Source organism: Coloeus monedula (genome assembly GCF_965178545.1).
Source record: "Coloeus monedula genome assembly, chromosome: 11".
Lineage (NCBI taxonomy): Eukaryota > Metazoa > Chordata > Aves > Passeriformes > Corvidae > Coloeus > Coloeus monedula.
Genome location: NC_138791.1, coordinates 6,751,418 through 6,771,069, shown reverse-complemented (window position 1 = coordinate 6,771,069; position 19,652 = coordinate 6,751,418). Strand labels below are relative to the sequence as shown.

General features: G+C 39.8%; 1 protein-coding gene across 2 annotated transcripts in view; it reads left to right on the top strand.

Moving 5' to 3' along the window:
• Nucleotides 1-2,917: 2,917 nt before the first annotated feature.
• The window catches only part of DCP1A (decapping mRNA 1A), a gene marked incomplete at its 5' end in the record, with an annotated part of 32,165 nt that continues 15,430 nt past the window's right edge, over nucleotides 2,918-19,652 (top strand). For both annotated transcript variants that reach the window (XM_082288901.1, XM_082288900.1), the window contains 5 exons: nucleotides 2,918-3,052; nucleotides 4,064-4,104; nucleotides 5,924-6,051; nucleotides 14,583-14,649; nucleotides 19,062-19,200. In XM_082288901.1, the coding sequence (XP_082145027.1) occupies nucleotides 2,918-3,052; nucleotides 4,064-4,104; nucleotides 5,924-6,051; nucleotides 14,583-14,649; nucleotides 19,062-19,200 (510 nt within the window). The remainder of the gene's footprint in view (nucleotides 3,053-4,063; nucleotides 4,105-5,923; nucleotides 6,052-14,582; nucleotides 14,650-19,061; nucleotides 19,201-19,652) is intronic.

Sequence of the window (19,652 nt, the reverse complement as noted above, 5' to 3'; positions counted from 1 at the left end):
AAGTTCATTAAGTTATTAAGGAGGTTATCATCTGTCCTATCTAGGACTAAGCCCAAATAAACAGTCTGTAGAATTACAGCCATTATCCTGAAATTTAGGGTGTAGATAACAATGCAATTACTAACCAATAGCCCAGAAATTGCCTGCTATTACAATTCCAGGAAAATATCTGCAAACAAACCAACAATAGTGTGTCATTTGCAAAAAAGCTCATGAAACCAGGACTTTCTGGCAATTGTTTCAAGTGGAAAAGTGCAAAGATAAAATATGAGCTCTATGAGTCACTCAGATTTGCAGGACTCACTGGACCCTAGTTCAGCCTGGAGTAATAACAGAAAATGCACTGTCTGCACTTCTCCCTCATCTGAACAGCAGCAATAGATCTTTTGCTGAGGGCTTTCAGCTAACAAGGGGAAAACAAAGGGACTGAAGAATGAAGGCTTTTTCTGTAGGACGCTTAAAGGAGTGACTGCAACCCAAATAAGCTTTGAGGATACCTAGGTAATCTACTGTGTAAAAAGAGAGGCCAGAAAAAGAGTTTGTATAACAGAACTGCCAACAGCAGAGCAACAGAGACCCAGCCATGGTGTCACAAACTAATGGAAGAGTAAAAGAGGGTCTCTATTACTCCATCTACCTTAATATTAACATATATTAAGTACTTAGGGTAATAAGTTATCATATCCTGTCCTACAAAACCTCGGCAGAATAACTGAACTATAAAACAGGATGTTCTCTTCACTTGTTGAAACACAAATGGAATCTGTCCCAGTCACAGAGATAACATGAAAAGGGCATCGTGTGCATCATCCCACTTGTGCTGGGTTCTGTGCAAGAATCAGGAACAGGGAGTGAGAGAGGAACATTTCCCCAGCACAGCAGCAAGGAGGGCCAGGGAGATTTGCACCACACAACACTCACAGCACATGCCTGAGTAGCTACAACTTCCCAGTGAACCCCGAGACTCTGCCTGGACACACACTGTGCTGTGCTTCAAGGCTGAGGAGGAAGATGACAAAATATTTTATTCCAATGCAACAGCAGTGAAGATGGGCAGGGAGAATAAATTCACTGAAATGCAGAACTGGAATTAGCAGATGAAGGAGGAAAACAATCCATAACCAGGAACCACTGTTTCCCTCTCTTTCTTGCTGCTCCTTGGGTTTCACTTTTAATGCAAGATGAAACCAAGTTGTTTTCACAACTGAGATCTCACACAGCAGAAAGCTTCCTTTGCCAATAAGTTTTTAAATTTGAAAGATACCTTTGCTTTACAGTAATCTTGCAGAAAGGAGCTGTTTGGTGCAGATGTTTAAGATGCCATTTAAAACCAGTTTTTAAAAAAAGTTTTTGTCATTTTCTTTCTCTTTCAGTTGAGTTCTTAGAATGTTATTGCACTATAAAATAGTTTGCAAACTTTAATTTCCTCTTATTGTCTTTCTCTAATATTGACTGTTAGGGAATAATGAGACATTTTACATCAAACTATTGCCTTTAAGGGCAAACACTATGGAACCAATGAATACCCAAATTTTATGGGTTAGGCTCTCCTGTGGCAAAACCATCAGAAGGACATGGACAATTTATGGAGCTCTAAGACATTCCATATGACTTTTGTTGGGGTTTTTTACTGATGCTTATGTCCTGGGGTTCAAGGATGAGTTACCAAGATGAAGTTTTGTGTCTAGATTACGTTTTTCCTAAGAAATGCATTTTTACTTTATGCTGGAACTCTTTGGCACCAAAGCAGGTAAACTATTGTTCTGCCCCAAAAGCTTTACAGTATAAAAAATTATATTATACTGGAACTTGGCATTTCCACTTCTTGTCAGAAAGACTTTTTGTGGAACCACACAACTTCTGGATCTTTGTTCATAGTTTGTGCGTTAAATGTCAGCTGTTGTGGGAGAGGACTATACTGTGAAGCTGTATTAAAACCAAGAGTTTGTCCACCTGCAACAGAGAACAACATGACCTGTGGTAATACAGAGCATAGCAGACATGCTTTAAATTCTCAGGAGGGTCAGGAACTTGCTACAAACATGGTTTTGTTTAGAAATTTACAAGCCTGTTTTTTTCCTGTCAGATTGTGCAAAATGCTACAAAGATACTTGAACCTGACTGATCTTATCTTGGAAGTAATTTATGCCTTGGTCCTGATGAATATTCTATACTTTCCCGTTCCTAAAATCACCAAAAATTGAAAAAAAACTGCAGGAAAAAGCTCAGTGCACTGCATGTTACTTTGCTCCTGTTTCAGCAAACATAGATAATGTACTACATAGCACTCTACTTTACATATGACAGTTTACTGTCCTATGCACCTTTACTTTACCTGAGAAATGTACCTGTGTTTACTGTACCTGAGAGAAATATTTAATCCCCAAATTCTTCTAAAAGATTGAAAATTCCATATCCCACTGCAGACCGTGATGTACTGATACATCAGAAAATGACAGACATGGGAGCAAACAGCATCACCCTCAAAGTGCTGGAAGATCATTCCTGAGCCTGGGACCCAGCTCACCGCACTTCACAAGCCAGCCTGCAGTGCACTCCGAAGCCTTTGTGTTACTAATGAAGGAAATAAATAATAACAAGGTGCGAAGGCCAGTCCTCAGCCCTGCCCACGCGTGTCGGCGGGGGCGCGGTCCCTGCCCAAAGCCCACGGCCCCGCGAAGGACCCACGGCCCTGCAAGCCCTCGGCCACCGGAGCTGCGAGGGGGGAGCGGGGCCCCTGGAAGGGGCTGCGGGCCCCGAGCTGACAAAAGGGACCCGGGAAGGGCCCGCGGGGCGGGGCGGGGGCCCTGAGCGGCGGGCGGAACGGCAGGCGCGGGCTGGGCGTTTCGGTCGGCGGCGGGGCCGGTGCACCAGCGCGGCTGTCGCCGTTCCGCGGGCGGGGCTGCCCGGATCCAAGATGGAGGCGGCGGGCAGAGCGGAGCAGGAGATGAGCCTGGCGGCCCTGCGGCGGCACGATCCCTTCATCACCGGCATCGCCGATGTGACCGGTCAGGTTGCGCTCTACAGCTTCAGCCCCAAGGACAACGAGTGGGTGAGTCCGGCGGAGCGGGCCCGGCCGTGTCCGCGCCCCGGCAGCTGCCTGGCCCGGAGCGTCCGCACGGGGCCCGCGAGGGGCTGCGCTCGCCCAGGGGGAAGTTTGGGGTTTGGGCGCGTTCCCCCCGCTTGTGTTGGGGGAGAGAAGGAGACGAAGAGAGGAGGCGATAGGGAGAGGAGAGGAAGAGGAGGAGGTGGAGGAGAAGGGGGAGGGAGGGGAGAGGAGAGGAGGAGGAAGAGAGAGGAGAGGTGGAGGAAGAGGGGAGGCCGTGTGTGCGCTCTAGGAGGCGGCGCCGTCTCCCCTCTGACCGGGGCAGCGCTGGGGCTGGAGGGCGCTTTGGCTCCTGGTGGCCATTGACTTTTTCTGGTTTTAAATCGTACTTTGTTGTAGTTGCTCGTGCCTGTTGCACAGAGCCCTTGTTCAGGAAGAGGGAGATTTAAGAGATGTTAGTGTTCGTCATTGCATTAAAACACGATTTTGGCTTGACCACCGGGTTCATCACAGAGCTGTAAAAATGGGAGTACGGGGAAGTTCCCGTTGTCACGTGCAGCCCTGGAGCTGCACGAACTTTCTGCGCTCGTGGGTCACCAGCCCGTGGTGAGGGTCGCTCTGGAAGCTGGAGTGTGAAACAGAGCCATGGTCCATATCGTGCTGTGCTGGCTGTGCTGCTGTTGCTGTCCTTGGAGTAAAACTGAGGAACAGAACATGTCCGATATTTAGAGATTGCCCCGTGAGGCTCAGCATGGGAAGGTTGTGGAAAACTGTGTTATCACGTCGGAAGATTGAGAGCATGAGCAAAATCTTTTGGAAGGGGTTCAACTTCCTAAACTTTCTAATAAAAAAATTAGGTAGTTTCTGAAAATAGGAGATGATATTTTTTAGACTTGTGATGTCAAACCTTATGGAAAGATAAGGCTATTGTAAGTCTCTGTAATTAAAACACTATACAAAACCTACATAACTGTGTGAACAAGCAGATCCCTGAAGTGCATTTGTTGTCTTTTGTAGGAGAAAACCGACATAGAAGGGACCTTATTTGTGTATAAAAGGTAAGGGTTGGTTTGTTGTTTTGGGTTGGTTATTTGGGAGAGGGGGGATATAGTGGTGGTGATTTTTATTTTGCTTCCTTAAGAAGACAAACTCCAGATGGCTTCCTGCAGAGCTTTCATACTCGGCATTACTTACTTGTCCAGCTGTTAACTGCTGCATACTCATTCAAAAAGAATAAACTCTGCACATGGGTGAATAACTCTGTCAAAAGTCCCTAAAAGTACTGCTGAGAAAGCATAAAATTTAAATGCTACATATGTACCCACATCAAAAACTAGTTTATTTGGCTTATTTTACTAATCCAAGAACATTTGTTAGTGTTTTGAGTTTGTTAAATGTCAAGTCTCCCTTTGTCTCCTAAAATCCGTGAAGCTGATTATGAAAACAATAGAGATGAGAAATTAAATAATCTGTTTTAATTTACTCCTGGAAAATGGCATAAATTTTTGTAAATGGATGAAGTTGCCCAAAAGCTGGAGATCTCATAGTGTCTGGTTTTGGGGGCTATTTGATTTCCTCATCAAAGCTGTGAAAGAAATTTCCAGTTCTCCAGGATGGGTAAAAGGAGTGAGGAGGAAAACCAGCACATAAAATCAGTCATGAGTTCAAGTTTTAAATTACAGGCAAATAAAAAAAGTGAAATAACACTTTGTTGAAGGTAAGAAATAGAAATAATGCTGACTTAAGCCATCCTGAAGCAGACTGTCATAGTTTGGGTGTTACAACATTTTATCCTGGCACTATGTAGGGATTTGAGTAACCAGTTCCTGGTACTTTAGTTCCCAGCTTGGAAATACTTAGTGTAAGAAAGTGAACCAAACTTAAAAAAAACTGAACCAAAACAAAAACTAAAGCAAAAGCTTTCAGTGTCACTAGCTGATGATTTCAAACAAGTTCTGTGAGGTGCATTAAGAGACTAATTTGTGATGGTAAGAGTTGTTTACCGTGTGCTCAGAAGCTCTTGATAGATTTTTGTTGATGATCATTAGGTAAAGGTGGCCAAATTGTTACAGAAATCTTCATATTTACCAGCTAATTGTGTCTGATTTTAGCCTGCCTTCATTGTGCTGCTTTTGTTGATTATACACCAGCTTACAGGCACAGTTGAGTGCTGACAGGACATTCATGGAGCAAGAGAAAACAGATCTAAAGCTATCTTGAACATTCAGTGCTTGTTCAGTGTTTTCTTTTTCCACCTGGTGTCCAGCAAAAATCTAGATAATAAAAATTGCTTCACTAAGCAATACAATTCTGAATAATTTAATATGTACTTTCAGGACACTGAGTTAAGTCCTTGTTTCCAGAGTCTCCTTTTAGGAAGAAATTACTGTTTATGCTTCCCCCTGTAAATGTATTTCATGCTATTTAAGAGAGCAGCTCTTTTTTATTGTCATGTCTATTTACAGTAAGGTAGCGATGCTGTGTAAGTGGTTTGATTCTTCTCCTCTAATCAAAAAATTCTAAATTGCCTCAAAACTATCTTATGTCAAGTATTGAAGACATTTGCATTTTAATGGTGGGCCTGCCCTAGTTTTTTTGAATAGATTTTTCAGAGGCATATCTTTGATTCAGCAGTTTAGCAGTGTAGAACTGTAATGTTAATCCTAATCCTGCTTTGAGGTAAGTGTAATTTGAAATTGAAATTAGGTGGCATGCCAAGAAATGGCATAGAAAAACAACTGTGAGAGCTTCAGGACTTCTAAAGCTTCACATAACAAAGCAGCAGAAATTTGAAGATGAATTCATAACTTGGTTTCAGAAAATTACTTACGTTGATGCAGGTATTCATCCTTGGTTTTGTTTTAATTGAAACAACAGGTCAGCTTCTCCTTATCATGGTTTTACGATAGTGAATCGACTGAATATGCACAACCTGGTTGAACCAGTAAATAAAGACTTGGAGTTTCAGCTCCACGAACCTTTTCTTCTCTACAGAAATGCTAGCTGTGAGTATAACTTTCTCTAATCCAAATAAACTTCAGGTTTAGTTTTATAATCTAGATCACTTCTGATTGCTGTGATGTCTGTTTCAAATATAATGTAATGGGGCAGGTTCCAGTGAAATATCTGATGATGTTTTCTGTCTACAATGCTAAATTTACTTCAGGTAGCTGTGCTATTATATTATGATTACTGCCTGCTTTCAATAAAAAGAGAATATACTACCAAATTCAGAGCAATATTGCTCTGATCTTTTTAATTATTGATCTGATGGGTTTAATCTAAACATGTCTCCCTCCTGTCAGAATGTCCCCTTGAGTTAAGGGATGGGAACACTGCTTTGGCTATGCTTTGGTGTACCTAATAGACCAGCCAAATGTTAGTCCTTTCCTCTTTTCCCTTTGGAAGGCCTCTGGGATCTGTAAGAAGTAGGATAGATCCATCATGGTGACAAAGAACTGACTAAGGCAGATGGTCTCCTCTGTTTCATAATCTTAGCAATCTTCTTTCCATAAGTGTCATGAAGAGGAAAAAGTCAAAACTGGTCAGTAAACTGAAAAGTCTAAGAGATTAGGGAAGTGACTGGCAAGAAATTGGGAAAAGTAGTGTATTGAGTTGGGTGTTTAAGCAGATTGCTTGGTTTGGAAGGAAGAGGAGCTGTAGATGGAGGTGGTAGGGATAGGATGGACCTTAAGGTGGGAGGAAGGAATTGCAGCTGTGAGATTGGTGACATAAGTGAAGTAAGAAGTTGATTCATTTGTTGGAACTGCTGATGGTATAAGGAAGCAGGAGCTGCTACGGAATTACCACAGTGTATGCCAGTGACTAGAGGATCACTTCAAGGAGGAATCATAGAATCATTTAGGTTTGAAAATACCTTTAAGATCATCACACCCAACTGTTAACCCAGCACTGCGCAATCCCCCACTAACCCATGTCCCTCAGTGCCACATCTACACAGCTTTTAAATACCTCCAGGGATGGTGGCTCCACCAGTGCCCTGGGCAGTCTGTTCCAGGGCTTGACAGCCCTTTGCATTGAGAAATTTTTCCTAATACCCAATCTAAACCTCCCACAGCACAACTTGAGGCCATTTACTTGTCCTATTACTTGTTACTTGGAGGAAGAGACCAAGCACCACCTTGCTACAACCTCCTTTCAGGTAGTTGTAATCAGAGAAGGTACAGGCTGTGTGTGAGTTCATTAGAAACCCCTAAAGCCAATTGTTTTCCTCTCATTGATGAAAGCTCTCCTTTTCCTGTGGGACACTAGTGTATAAGATCTGTGGGAGGCTCATGGGATTTAGGATAGAGATGACATAGAATAGTACAAGGAAGGGAGGAATTCATACCAAGGTGAGCAAGGGAAAAATTACAGACTAGATGTGGGAATTGCCTTCTGAAGTAATCAAGAGTATTTTTTTTTTTTTCCTCTCATTTTTTTCCCGTTGTCATTTTAAAAGACTTGGGTCAGAAACTATCCTTTCTTTCATTACCCCATCCTGTCTCCAGTGATTGCAGATGGAAAATGTCCAGTTAGTTAGTATGTCATTAGTTATTTTCTCAGGTGCCATAAATAAACTGCAAATGAGTTTTTGTGCCCTCTGATAGTGCTCAGTTTGTTCAAATACAAGTTTAAAAGCATTGAAAATGGCATCTAAGCTTTTTATTCCTTATAATTTCCACACCACTAAGTCCCTTACATTTTGCATTAAGTTGTTTTGTTTTGGATTATTTTCCTTACACGAGGTTTTCCAAATTTTGTGTCCTCTGAAAGAGTTAGAAAACAAATTATATGGTTGAATTGTGCAAAAGCTGTTTGCCTCTATTTGCATGGTATTTGTGAATTTGCGGGCAAATTTGGATTTGCGGACAAATTTCAACATGTGTATGTTTTATTTGTATGGGCAGATCAGGGGATTCTCGTCCAAGTTCTCTTCATGTGGAAGGATCTCCACTTCCGCTCAGTTGCCTGCTGGCGTGAAAAACCTTTGCATTTTTGGAACTAATTCAAGTCAGAGCTTTAAGACAGTGGTTAATATAATGTGTATCTCCAAGGACTTAATGTCATGTGTCTCTAATGACTTAAGGTGAAGTTCTTCTGAGATCCCTTAATGACTGAAAGAGGATGGACTGCTAGTTTGTGTAAGGGAAAGCTGCCTCTTACACAACTCTGTGTCTTGTAGAGTGGCTTTTATTGTGTCCTTGAAGAAACCTACTGCCATCATTAGAAACCCTTTATGAGTAAGTTGCCCTGTTAAGGTTGCTGAGTGATTGAACTGCTGATTCTGTTTCTTTAGCTTACAGATGGGCGATGGCTCGGACTATCCAGTAGAAGCCTAAAATCATGTTAATAGTGCTGTTTGGTAGAGACAAAAATACCTTGTGCCTCTTTAGTCTTGTTGTAACAGGATCAGTAACAAATAGACATTGGTGCTTCACCGGGCCATGCTAGAAACAGTAGAAGATGATCAAAGCAAAATTATGTCACCACATATTTGGGGAAGGTTCCATGTCAACATTATTTATAACTGAGTGTGATACTACTGTTTTACAAACTTCATGTTTTCACTTTGTTCTGGAATTCTGTCTTGACTTAAGTAGATAATAAGGCCAAATCTGTTCCACGCAGCAGATCAGACCTCTGGCATTTCTGTCTTCAGCAGCACAAGAGCTGTTCTGAGGACAGCGAGTAACCTACTCCAGTCTATGCAGAGCTGCTAACGACTTAGTGAGGAACTTTACAAGCAGTCTACAAACATTATTTTTGCTTGGCTGGAGGCTGTAAGAATGATTTGCCTGTCATACTAAATCATAATATTTTGGTGGAGTTTTACTGTTCTTTTGTAGTTTGATTTCTTCAAATACTCTTCCTATACAATGGAATTGTTGGTTTGCTGCATATCAGAACTTACTTTGTTAAGCTGTGGGCATGAGATACTTTATCCATTTGCACAGAGGCACTTCCATACTCTTAGACCAAGCCTAGGTAATTGCTGTTTTATTCTTACGGGAAATTACTGATTTTCACAGCTCTTGGAGGGAGTCCTCCCATTTTTGCAGGGTGGGGCATGAAGGAAACTTCCATGGGCATTCTGGAAGGAGAACAGACCAAGTGATACAGTACCTTTCTTATATCTACATTTTGCTGTTCTCTGAGTGAAATGGAAGACACTTAGGTCAATTTGTTATTCATTATTCTGTGAGGTTCCCCTCCACCCCCCAATCCCAATCCTGTCTTTTCATATTTCAGCTTTTAATGGGCAATCTTTCCTCAGACCAGAATTTTTGTTCTCAAAATTATTCTGGCTTCTTATGGTTCCAGCCCCAAAAGAATATCAAACCTGAAAAGTTGGATATAATGCTGCCCCAAAACTTACAGCATTTATTTGTGGGAATAAGATGCTAAAGGAAAGATAAGAGGGTGTGACTAAGAAGCTGTGAGAAATTATACTACTTGCAGTGGTAAATAGAAAAAAATGTATTCTTGTTTTTATTGTTATAAAGAATTAAAGAAAGCAAATATCTCCAAACATGAACAGATTTTAAAAGTGCCAAATTGAAAAGAGATTGTTTGACTTACGGTAACATTTTAAATTTAGAATTACTCTCAAAAGGTAAAATTTTTGAGATTATATTTCATACTTAATGTGCCATTTATTATTTCTTAGTCTGGAATAGGTATTGCCAGGTATATTTGATCCTTGTTGAACTTCCCCTCTGGACACATGCACATTCTTTAGAGTATTCAGAGTATTTGTTCATGAAACACTGAATCCTGTTGACCTATTTTTTTTTTTAAATGAACCTAAGCTTGTTTTCTCTTGTCTGTGTTTTGTGGAAAGCATGTTAAAAACTCTGTTTTAAAAAATGCATACAGTTCAGCCAGTAACAGTAAAAATAGTCCAGTCTGAAGTTCAGTACTTCCCTTCAATCTGTAATGTGAGAAACTGGAGCTGTTAGTTAATAGTTTGCTTAATTATTGAGGAAAATCTGTCAAAGTTTTAAGCAATGGTCAGCTTACCTCTTAAAGTCTGCAGGGAAGATTCTCCTGAGCCTTTCTCATTTACAACTTTTCCTTTGTATCGGTTGTGTTGGTCTTGATTAAAAGGGTTTTTAATCCAAGCCAGTTCACTTGGGAGGTCAGGCAGGCTGATTTCCATGGTGCTGAAAAGACAGATGTTTAGCATAAAAGTTGGGTATTAAAATAAATGGTCCTTGTTCGGTGTGGGGTTTGTGTTTGTGGTGGTGTGGTTTTCTCCTTGCTTCTTATTCCTGTCCAAGGTAAGAGTTAGTAATACAAAAATAATGGATTTTTGAGAGGTTTATACATTTAAGTGGAAAACTCAGTTACAAAGTGCTGTCTTCTGGGCTTGTTGTATTATTGATAAAAACAGCTTGTATCCGGAACAGCGAAAGTGAAATGAGTTGCATTAGAAGTGTTTCAAGGAGCTCCTGCCTGGTTTCAAAACTGGTAAGGAAAGTCTCTTGTTATCACACATGTTCCATTAAGTGTAACATATCTCTGTGATTGCTGAGGCTGCCTGGCTCTCCAGCAAGCACATTAACCCGGTGCTTTAGTCTGAGATAAGAAAGGAGCCTGTTCTTCATATCTTCATAGCAGAAGAAGCAGTGCAAGCTGGGGGAAGGGAAGAACGATTGAAAACTGTAAAGAAGTTCTAAAAATATGTTGTTTGACCTGAAGGATGGCACTGTAACTGCAAGAGGTTTTCTTCTGTGGTTTGGGTTGCAAAGCAGCAATCCCTCTCCTTCCATATAATGCTGTCAGATGGCAGTTTGTTAAAGTTTTCCTGAGCTTGGATACTATTTGGCACCTGCTGAATTACTCCATGCTCCTGCTTTGGGATTGTGCTGTGAGCTATACTTGTGAAATGGCCTTGGGTATTTAAAACAATGGGAAAGGAGGAACTTTTTCCATTCATTCTAATGGTTTATAAATCTATGTGGCAGGCTAATACCTACATTGAGGAAATATGAGGAGTGTCAGTGAAGATGATACTAGAGCTGACTGACTGAGGAGAGGTGGCATTTCAGCTGACATTGCTACTAGAAGAAATACAAGCTTTAAGAGAGAGCTTTATGTCATTTTGCCTTAAACTCTATTTGAAGTGTAAAATGATGCATACATGTGCTTTTCTTTATGGGAGTGAGATCGGGTTGTTTTCCATGGTTACATTTTAGGAGGCTTTTCAAAACACAAGTCCTTTTCTTTCGAGAGTTTGAAAGACTCCACTTCCAGTAGTTCTGCTTCATTGTATGGCAACATCTAAATTGGACCTGTAAAATAAAAATTTCTTCTCCCTTCTACCAGCTCTTCCAGATAGTTGAGGGAAGTTTTAAACAAATCGTCTCTTTGAATGAGTTAAAGATGCATTTGCACAAATGGCTAAACTGCTTTAGGGAAGGGAGTGACAGTGTCTGGAATCTCCAAAACTGGCAGTGCTGATGAGTCCATGTGCACTGCCTCTGGCACACAGTTCCACTTTAACAGTTTTACCCTCCTGTGTGTCCTGAGCTTCTTGTTTGTGCTCTCTCTTATGCTCAGGTGGCTTTTGTGAAGCTGATGCAGAAACAGGATCAAAGAGCTGGTGTGGACTAAAATGTACCCAGTTGACATAAGGGAGAGGAGCCACTTGGGGTACAATGGGTTAACAAAGTTATGGGAATGTGAGGGTGGGGATGCTGCCTCTTGCTACTACAGTTTGAGTGTGCAGCTTCGTTTTATGTTGCCAAAGATGAGGCTTCTGTCTCACAGTGGCTATTCCCACTCTTAATCCAGATTATAGAAGAGTCCAAGACCTTCCTTTTGGTATTATTCAGCTGTTAGGCTTGAGCAGGAAGTCTTCCATAATCCTTCTGTTCTCTCAAAAGCTCTTTGGTTTTCCATTTCAATTTTAATCAGGTTTTAAGGATTGATCCAGACAAGTTTGGAGAGAAGTTGAGTGTTAGGTGTTTAGATAAATATTTATGGGTCAGTGTTTCTAGCAAAAATTACATATGTCAGAGAAGAACAGAGATAAAGATAATGGATGACTTCTTTTAGTTTTATGAAACCTGATTTGTCTGTGGTATGGGTTACTCATAACTTCAGGGGTGTCAAAATGTAGTGTGAATCCTACTGAAAGATTTGCTGCTGCTGATTACAAACTGCTGTTACTTGATTGCTAAAGATGCTGCCCAGCATTCAGTGTACAAAAGCTGGATGCAAAAATGAGTCACTTAATTCAGTGGCTTCTGTTGGATGAAACTCTCGCATGAACTACAGTAGAAAGGTGCCATCAGACATAGGAATGTTCAGCTAATGTTTAGGCTGGGTGTAGGAAAAAAAAAATCACATATTTAAAAAGAGTTGGTAAGAACCAACTCTGTGCTATAAGGATGTTCACAATTGAAGCTGCACACATGTAAGAAAGTGCAGTGTATATATAAGGAAATACATATCAAATATTAGTAGTAATGGTGTTGGGGGATACACACTTCTGGGGAAGGGAGCTGAACTGGCAGTACATGAGGCCTCTTGCAAAGAGGAAGGTAAACATTCCAGCCTGTTGGACTGTACCTGCATTAATGCCCGAGTTAGTTTGTAATCTGCTTTGCATCTTTATAATATTGTTAATGTTTTGTAGGGACTCCCTGTGATTGCTTGCCAGTAGTACAAAGTGGAAAAAAGCCTGATACTCTACACCAAATTGAAATTTGGATCTACTTGTGGTCTTGTCTAGGCCTGTTTCTGGCAGAATTGAGTGTCACTTTTATCATTTGTCCCATTATTATAAGTTCCCTATCTTCATTTCTTCAGCAAGTATATTTTTGAAGCAACTTTCTCCTCTTGGCAGTTTGTCTGATAATGAAGTCAGGGAAGGGAAACAGCTTTTCTTCAGTGCTAAGACATGAGCTACTTCTTTAGTCATGTAGCAGACTGGAAACTTTGTAGGCTTCTATGCAGCAAAAAAATCCAGTTGTATTAAATTGCAAAGTTTGATAAAAGCATTTCATAAGCATTGGCTACATGTATGAAATGCTTTTTTATTGGCTTATATCTTTTGTGCATTTGTTTCTTTGTTTATGGCTTGGAAAGCTTTGTTATCTATTACTTAAGCTGGAACCTCTAAAGAAACAAACACCAAAACTAATACAGCTGTTATTTAATAAAAGAAAGATAAGCCAAGAACTTCAGTTTGTTGTAGGATATTGTTCTAGAAATGAGCGACTTGTTGAGGATTTTGGCCCAACAAAGTACACCTGGGGTAATTCGAAGGGCCAGAGAAAGTTTGGTAAATAATTGCCCTCTGTGTCATGGTTTGACATCATTTTGACTGGGTTCTTCTGATTGAGGTTTTTGATTATTTTGAGAAGGAAAAAAGAGAGTAAAGAAAAAAAAGGATTTCACGGTGAAATAAAAATTACCTCTATCTGGAAATGGCTGAGTAATTTTTTTTTAACATTCCTTTCCTTCAAGTGTATTTATAATCAGTCATTTCAGCTACATAAAATCATTGACATGAACTGCAGTATAAAGATGAGTTTTAAAAGGCTGAAAGTGTCTTTTTCAGAAATTAAAATATTTTAATGGTAACATACGTAAAGTATCCAGTTGCCTTTGACATTCTTGCACTTTATGCCTTGACAAACTTCATAGGTGAACTAAGATTTAAAATAATCTGCTTTGTGGGCTGGATTCAATACAATTCTGAAAAAAGTTGTGGAGCTTTGTGGTGTTGGTCCAGCTGTGGGGGCAGTGAGGAGATGAGCTGGTGTGTGGGTAAAGGCCCCTTGGAAGGGTTGCTGGGGAAGGAGCAGCTCATGGCACTACTGATGAAGTTTCTCCCTCTGATGAAGGCTCAGTGGTTGAGCTCCAGCTCTGCAAACTTTCAATGGAATTTTACTTATTCTAAAAGCTAGAATGAGGCTGAGTGTCTTGCTGAGCTGCAGCCCTTTTGTTCTCATTGCTTTGTCCTTGATACCTTCAAAGAGCAGGGGTCACTATGAATTTAGTTTTAAGCTGTTCCATGAATGTGACAGTGTGGTGGGAGCTTTGGTACTGCCTTCTTCTGGAGAGGGAACCTTCCAGAGAGACTCTGACTGAACTGTTGTACTGTAATTCAAATGTTAATGTTAGTCTTCGAATTTGACAAATTTAAAAATCAGTGGTTTTTTTTAAATGGATATTCCTTGGCCTAGTTTAAATTATAAAGTCAGTAATTCAAAAAAGGAGGTTGCAACTGTAGTGAGAAGGCACCTGCTGGTTAAAACTTCATTTTCCTTCCACTCGTATTTACAAACAGTATCAAGATTCTGTAGTTCTTCCATTTAACCTGCCTGAAGTTGTATTTATGTTTGTAGATGTGCTATTTCTGATTACTTTATAAATAGTAGGTGGTGACACAGAATATTTCAGTGGAAATTGATGGAAATATATTGCAGATCTAATGGACTACTGGGTTTTTTTGCTACTGATTTAATTACTTTTTTCTTTTTTGTGTGTGTTACACTTGCTTTTTTTTCTTGTTTTCTAGTGTCAATTTACAGTATTTGGTTTTATGACAAGAACGACTGTCATCGAATAGCAAAACTCATGGCTAAGTAAGTACTGGAGCCTTATTATTCTGTAAGTCTTTTAGAACTTACTAAATGTGTCTGATTCTTTCCTCACTCTCCTGAAATGGAGGAATACAGCATTCTTGCTCATACAAGTTTTTTTACTAGTGAAAATTATAGTTTTGTTTTTAAAAAAACTGCAGCGTTATATTTTCAGTTAAGTGATAAAAAAAGGAGTTGAAGTATTAGTTGGCATTCTTCAAATAAAGGAAGTATGAGCACTGTTTATTATTTTACATTCTATTTTGTGTGGGGATGCTGGCAAAAGATTTTCTAATGCAGAAAGTGTAATGAAATAAATAATGGTTGGGTTTTTTTGGTTGGTTTTGTGGTGAGCTATTTTTTTGTTTGGGTTTTTTAAGACTCAGTTGTTATTCCTGACTAAAGTGAAGAGGTTGGAGAATAGTAGGAAAACTAGGTAGAATCTTCTAGAATTATAGTGGGTTTAGGAGAATAAACAAAACTGTGAAATAATAAGAGCTTGGTGGTGCTAATTTCTGGATTTTTTGGTAGTTACTCTTGCTAAAATGCAAAATGTAGATGTACTGCCCAGGGTATCTTCTCATCCCTCATGCTCAGTTTTGCTCCTCTTCACTATCACATTGCTTTCCTGAGCCCTCTTATCTCTTGCATGCCTTCAGCAGCATGTCATGGCTTGCCAATCAGGCCATCTTGAAGACTTGCACAATTTAAATACATGGAAATATATCATATTATATGAAAACTAGTCACAACATAGACATTTTAAGCTGAATTCTAATTTCTTAGTATAGGGGTTTTGGTGTGGGTTGTTTTTGCTTTTTATTATTATTATTTTCTCACAGAAGGAGTGAGAGAGAACACAAATGGCAGATATTGATATCAAGATCTTTCTAAATTCTTTTTCTTTTTTCTCATCCTGATCACCCCATTTCCCACTTCTATTTTTTTCTTCCCAGTTATGTTGGACTTCTTGCTGTTATTTGGTTTGTCCATATCTAAGGATTAACTATAAGGAATAATGGAAAACAATTGTGTGAAACTGACACTTGGATGTTGTTACCAAAACAAATAACAAAACATCTATTGCCTCTCCTCTGTATAAACGAAGCATGAGAAGGACATGGCTTCCTCTTTTTAATGCACCTTTTGATCTAACACCATTAGATAAATGTTTGAAGTGTGAGGGAGAGCTGAACCCTTCAAACTCTACCATATTCTTATTCTACAGTGCAGATCTAAGTTTCAGACAGCAAACTTTCAGACACCTTGTGTCCATTTGGTGTTAAACTGGTCTGGTCACAGTAGCACAAGTGATGGGCTACAGATACTTCAGGAATCTTAAAAGGTGCCCTCGGGTAACAGATCAGTCTAGCCATGGCACAGCAGTCCCTAAAGCACGTTTGCCCTTTTTGCTGGATTGCAATATTTACATTTTCTTCCAAGAGTATTAATTTTGTTCCTTAATTTTTGTCTTTGGGGTGGAAATTTGGATTTGCACCCTTAATCACTGATAGGAAAGAGTGCTGCCTTTGTAGTACCTCAGCACTTTAAAAACATAACCATAAAAGGTTTCAAGGAGATTTGCATTCTCTTCCCTGCATTTGACTTGACCTTATTGTGCCAGACTGAGTTAAGATTGCAGGCCATCCATTTATATTTTGGTAGCTTATCATTGAAAATAAAAGTAAATTAGGTTTTGTAATCACAGATTTCACTTCTTACATTCTCTCCCTCCCCCTGCCCTTCTGTGAGGTTGTGCCAGGTATATTTTCAATGCTATAACTGCAGATATTCTTAAACAAACTATCACAGCAGCTACTGCATCCCTGAAGGAATGTGTGCCTCTTCCACTATCTGATACAATGGAAAGAAACAGCAGGCCTTGCTTAAAAAAGATTTAATCCTGGATTGCACACAGAGCATGCACAGTGTACAGATTTGCATTAGTTGACTTTTTTCCCCCAGGAAAGGTATTTAGGTATTTGATTTACAGAAATCTTTTTTTCTCTTTTCTTTAAGAATTCTAGGATTTTCTGAAATAAAAACATTTCATGGGAGTCATCAAACTCCTGATTTCAGGAACAATTAATTTGTGTCAAGTTAAGACGATTGATTGATTGAATGTTGACCTTTCTAGAAGAAGTAGGACAGAAACTGGAGGGCTTCAAATATTTCAGAAAACTATTGCATTCTGACCTATGAGTTTGTCGGGAGGGTTATTTTAAGCTTAGTTTATAAGCTTGTTTTATCCTGTTTCAACAGTCAGACCCAAAGTGTCTTCTGAGATACAGGCAGCAGACTAGAATTGGGACAGTATCTCAGAATTTTGGGGATAAAGTTTCAAATTTTATTTCATCACCACCACTGAAATGTAACCTGCACAAGACAGAATATGGAGTTTGAGCTATTAGACAATTACCTAGATGAGAAGAGAATTTGTTATTCTTCAAAAAGAAAGTAAACTTTAAAAAGGTAACAAACACTTCATCATGAACAAGAGAAAAATATTATGAACTGTTTTTCAGAAATTTTTGTGAAACATTTCTGTGAAATGGATGCACTCCTTGAAGATGTTTTGCTGTGGGATCAATGAGTACTGTTTTCATGGGAGGATGTTTTATTGAAACCTTCTGGGCCAACTAATTAAGGCAGAAGGAGGGTCTCAAGAGTGAAGCCTTTGCTTTGCCTGCCAGGCAGCACATGTGTGACTTCAGTTGCCCAGAATCTTCCCTTTAACTGAAGTGTTTCTTTTTTATTATACAATTATGCTGGCACTTGTAATCTCAGTAAAGCATTTGGATTATCTTGCCTTGCTCTTTCTCATCCTTAGTTTTGGAGCTGAGTTTAGAGAGGTCCTAAGCCAGGACTGGGTGACTGCGTGAGGTGCTGGAACAAAATGTTCTCTCAGGGTGTCACCATAGAAACACTTGTGGAGTATTGAGCTGCTTCATCCAAACAAGCACATGCTGCAGTTCTTGAAAATTGTCAGGGTTACCTTTGCCTCCCTATTGTGAGTTACCTTTGCAGGTGACTGCTGCTTACAGAGATGGCTGGAAATAATCAGAAGCTGGTTAAATAATCAGCTTGTATGATTACAAATTCTGAAAGCCACATCGAATTGTTAAAAGCCAAATCTAACCCTTTTTCAACTAAACACAACTAAACCCTAGTGAAGTAAAGAAGCTTGGTTGCTAGAACACTGGGAAGAAAGTTCCAAAACTTGAACTATTTTTTTCCTCAGAAATGTAAACATAGAGGTGCATATAAATAATTACAGTTTATAAAATCTAGAGTTTGTCCTGAATCCTAACTGACCCAAAGAAACTGGAGGCTGGAATGATTGACACTTTCTGTGATTGTTGTGATGGCACCTCTTGGCTCCCCCCTCAGCCATCAGTTCCACAGCATGAGAGTTCTCAAGTGGCATGCCAGCTCCAGAGCTCTGCCCTGTTTACAGTGCTTGTTTTTTCTTAACATATTTGATTAATGCAGGCTTAAAAAAGAAGGGATTACAGGCTGGTGTGTGTTTATTTCAAGAGGATAAGCTTTAGCGCATTGCACAGCCATGTATATCTTGTGAACTGCATATGGATTAGGAGTATATGCTGCTTTTATTTTATTACTGAAATGACCAGGTACACATAATCTTCTTGCATCTCTTACCTGTCCTTCAAATTGAAGGTTTTGGATACTTGAGGCAGACAGGGGTGGAGTAGAAGTGGTAAATAAACCATAGACACCAGAGGCCAAAGGAAATGCAGGTAATTGGAATGACTACAGGGCAGCTTGAGAAGGAAATGGTTTAATGTTTTTTTCCAGAGCCGTAGGTGGGGGTGTGAGGGTAACTTGCTCTAAGTCCTCTTGCAGACTGATTCCAGAGATATCTGGTATGAGCCAGCTCTCTTCTTTCCCACTGTCTCTGTTTGTTACATAATGGTAGGCCTCATCCTAAACTAGAACTGTTTGGTAATAGATTTTGTTGAATGACATGGCTTGACTTGGCTAAATCTGGAAAAATGAATGTTAGGAAGTAAAGAGAAAAAATTGTGTCTTAGTCTATGGTATAATACATGTGCTTTTTGTGTATCACATGCTTGGATGTCCACATATTTCACTGTAAAAATGTCTAAACATGAGAGTTTTATAGAAGTAGTGTTTACTGTAGGCAAACTTTGTGAGAGACAGACCAGTGCTCTGTGAATGGGAGATAAATCGTCCAGACCATTTGACAATTTGACTTGCATAAACCTTGTAGCAGATGAAAACGTGTGTAACTTTGGTCAACTGTGTGTTAGGCTCTTATTCAGGCAGAAAAAATGGGTTAATGTGCTGGGAGTACATTTTTCTTCACTGCTTTTTGCAAGATGTTAACTCTAGTTAAATTTTTAAATCCTGTTTCTCCTTTCCTGTTACAGAGTGGTTGAACAAGAAGCTCAGAGGTCGCAGCAAGTTTCCCAGGACAGAAAAAGTCCCAGCAGGACCAATGGCTGCAGTGAAAACAGGCCCATTGACATCCTGGAAATGCTTAGTAAAGCCAAGGATGAATATGAACGAGTAAGTAAATGTCTCTTTTCTGGAAATGAGTTTTTAGCACATCAGCTGTGCTTTGTTTAAAGAGTGGGCAGTCTCTGCAATAGTTTCAGCAGCCTTGTTTTCAGACTGATGTGTTGTTCCCTCCCTCAGGAACACTGTACTAGGAAACATTCTCTGATTTCAGGCAAGATGGATTGAATCCTGATCATGTGGTCCAACTTGAAGTGTAGCAGGGTAGACCCATTTTACAGTGATTTCTCCTGCTGTGAGAAAATTTTGTCTCTGGGAATAGCAAATAAAAATTATGCCCAACAGCATCTGTTTCTTCTTAGTCTCAAAAGATGTCTTGTGGTATTAGAGACTGAGTCATTCAGTACATTTGTAGACTCTATGAAGCATATTTCTTATTAGCTGTAGACTAAATGTAACAATACTGTTCCTTGTCTTTCTGTTCCCCAGTTTATTTCTTCTGT